Source organism: Pteropus vampyrus, unplaced genomic scaffold (assembly GCF_000151845.1).
Source record: "Pteropus vampyrus isolate Shadow unplaced genomic scaffold, Pvam_2.0 Scaffold1000007230, whole genome shotgun sequence".
In the NCBI taxonomy this organism is placed as follows: domain Eukaryota; kingdom Metazoa; phylum Chordata; class Mammalia; order Chiroptera; family Pteropodidae; genus Pteropus; species Pteropus vampyrus.
In genome coordinates, this window is record NW_011921632.1 from 1 (window position 1) to 1,319 (window position 1,319).

Here is a 1,319-nt window from a genome sequence, read left to right on the forward strand (position 1 = left end):
TCAATGGACACCAGCCTCGGGGTTATGCTCAGACCGGGAGATATAGGCGGCCTGTCTGCGGCCCCTCGTACCTGCGCGCCGCAGCGTCTCCTTGCCCTTCTCCAGGTATTTGAGGAGCCCCTCCACGCACTCCCCCTCCAGGTAGGCCCTTTCGTGCTCCGCCCATCGGGCCTCCTCCCACTTGCGCCGGGTGTTCTGAGCCGCCACGTCGGCCGCGGTCCAGGAGCGCAGGTCCTCGTTCAGCGCGATGTAATCCGCGCCGTCGTAGGCGTCTTGGCTGTACCCGCGGAGGAGGCGCCCGTCCGGCCCCACGTCGCATCCGGAAAGCCACTGGTACGTGTGAGACCCTGTCCCCGCCCCTGTGGTCAGCTCCGCCCGCTCGGCCTCGCCTCTCGAGAGCCCTACGGGCTGTGGCTGTGGTTGGCCAAAGCCTTTTCGGTGTAAACCGAAAACAAAACCAGAAAGAATCCCCGAGGGCTCTTCCCGGATGGGGGGTCGGTGGGGGTGGGGCTGTTGGCGGACCTCGGGGTGATGCTCAGACCGGAGAGTCGGGGCTATCCGGGGGAATAGGAGTCGTGACCTGGACCCGGGCCCCTCATCGCTCACCGGCCTCGCTCTGGTTGTAATAGCTGCGCAGGATGTTCAGGCTCCCTCGGGCAGTCCGTGCGGTGTTTTCGTAGATCCGCGTGTTCCTGTCCCGATACCCCGGCTCCTCCTGCTCCACCTGCTTCATCCACGGCGCCTGTGTCTCCACCCGCGGACTCGCAGCGTCGCTGTCGAACCGTTCGAACTGCGTGTTGTCCACGTAGCCGACGACCAGAAAGCGAGGCTCCCCACTGTTGGGCCGGGACATGGCCGTGTAGAAATACCTCAAGGAGTGGAAACCTGGAGGCGGAGAGGAGCTGAGACCCTGGCGACCCTTTTTCCTGCGCGGGTCTCGGGTCCGAGTTTGATGGGCCCGGAAGGGACGAGGGGGCGAGAGGAGGACGTTAGAGTCTGAAAGTCGGCGGTACTTGTGAGGGGGCGGAAATCAGGACCTAGCGGGGTCGAGGCGGCGCGGGAGGGGGGGGGGGGGGTCGGAGGGAGGGGCTGGGCCAGTGGGGACGCGCCTTCCCCAGGGGTCCTACGCCGCTGCCCGGCTGTCCCTTCGCTCCGCCTGACGGAGGCGTTTCCCTCCGGACCCCGCACTCACCTGCCCAGGTCTCGGTCAGGGCTAGCAATAGCAGGAGGAGGATTCGGGGCGCACGAGCCCATGCTCGGGGTCTGGGGACAATCTGAGTCTGGCGATTTATATCTGGATCTGCGTTGACGCTGACTGG

At 66.0% G+C, this 1,319-nt stretch overlaps 1 protein-coding gene across 1 annotated transcript; it reads right to left on the reverse strand.

The window, feature by feature from the left end:
• Positions 1–11: 11 nt before the first annotated feature.
• On the reverse strand, positions 12–1,316 carry LOC105311725 (HLA class I histocompatibility antigen, B-54 alpha chain-like; the record flags this gene model as incomplete). Its single annotated transcript, XM_011387637.1, has 3 exons — positions 12–347; positions 607–885; positions 1,193–1,316. Coding segments are annotated over 3 exons (739 nt in total), but the record flags the coding sequence as incomplete, so codon positions are not given.
• Between the last annotated feature and the right edge of the window lie 3 nt (positions 1,317–1,319).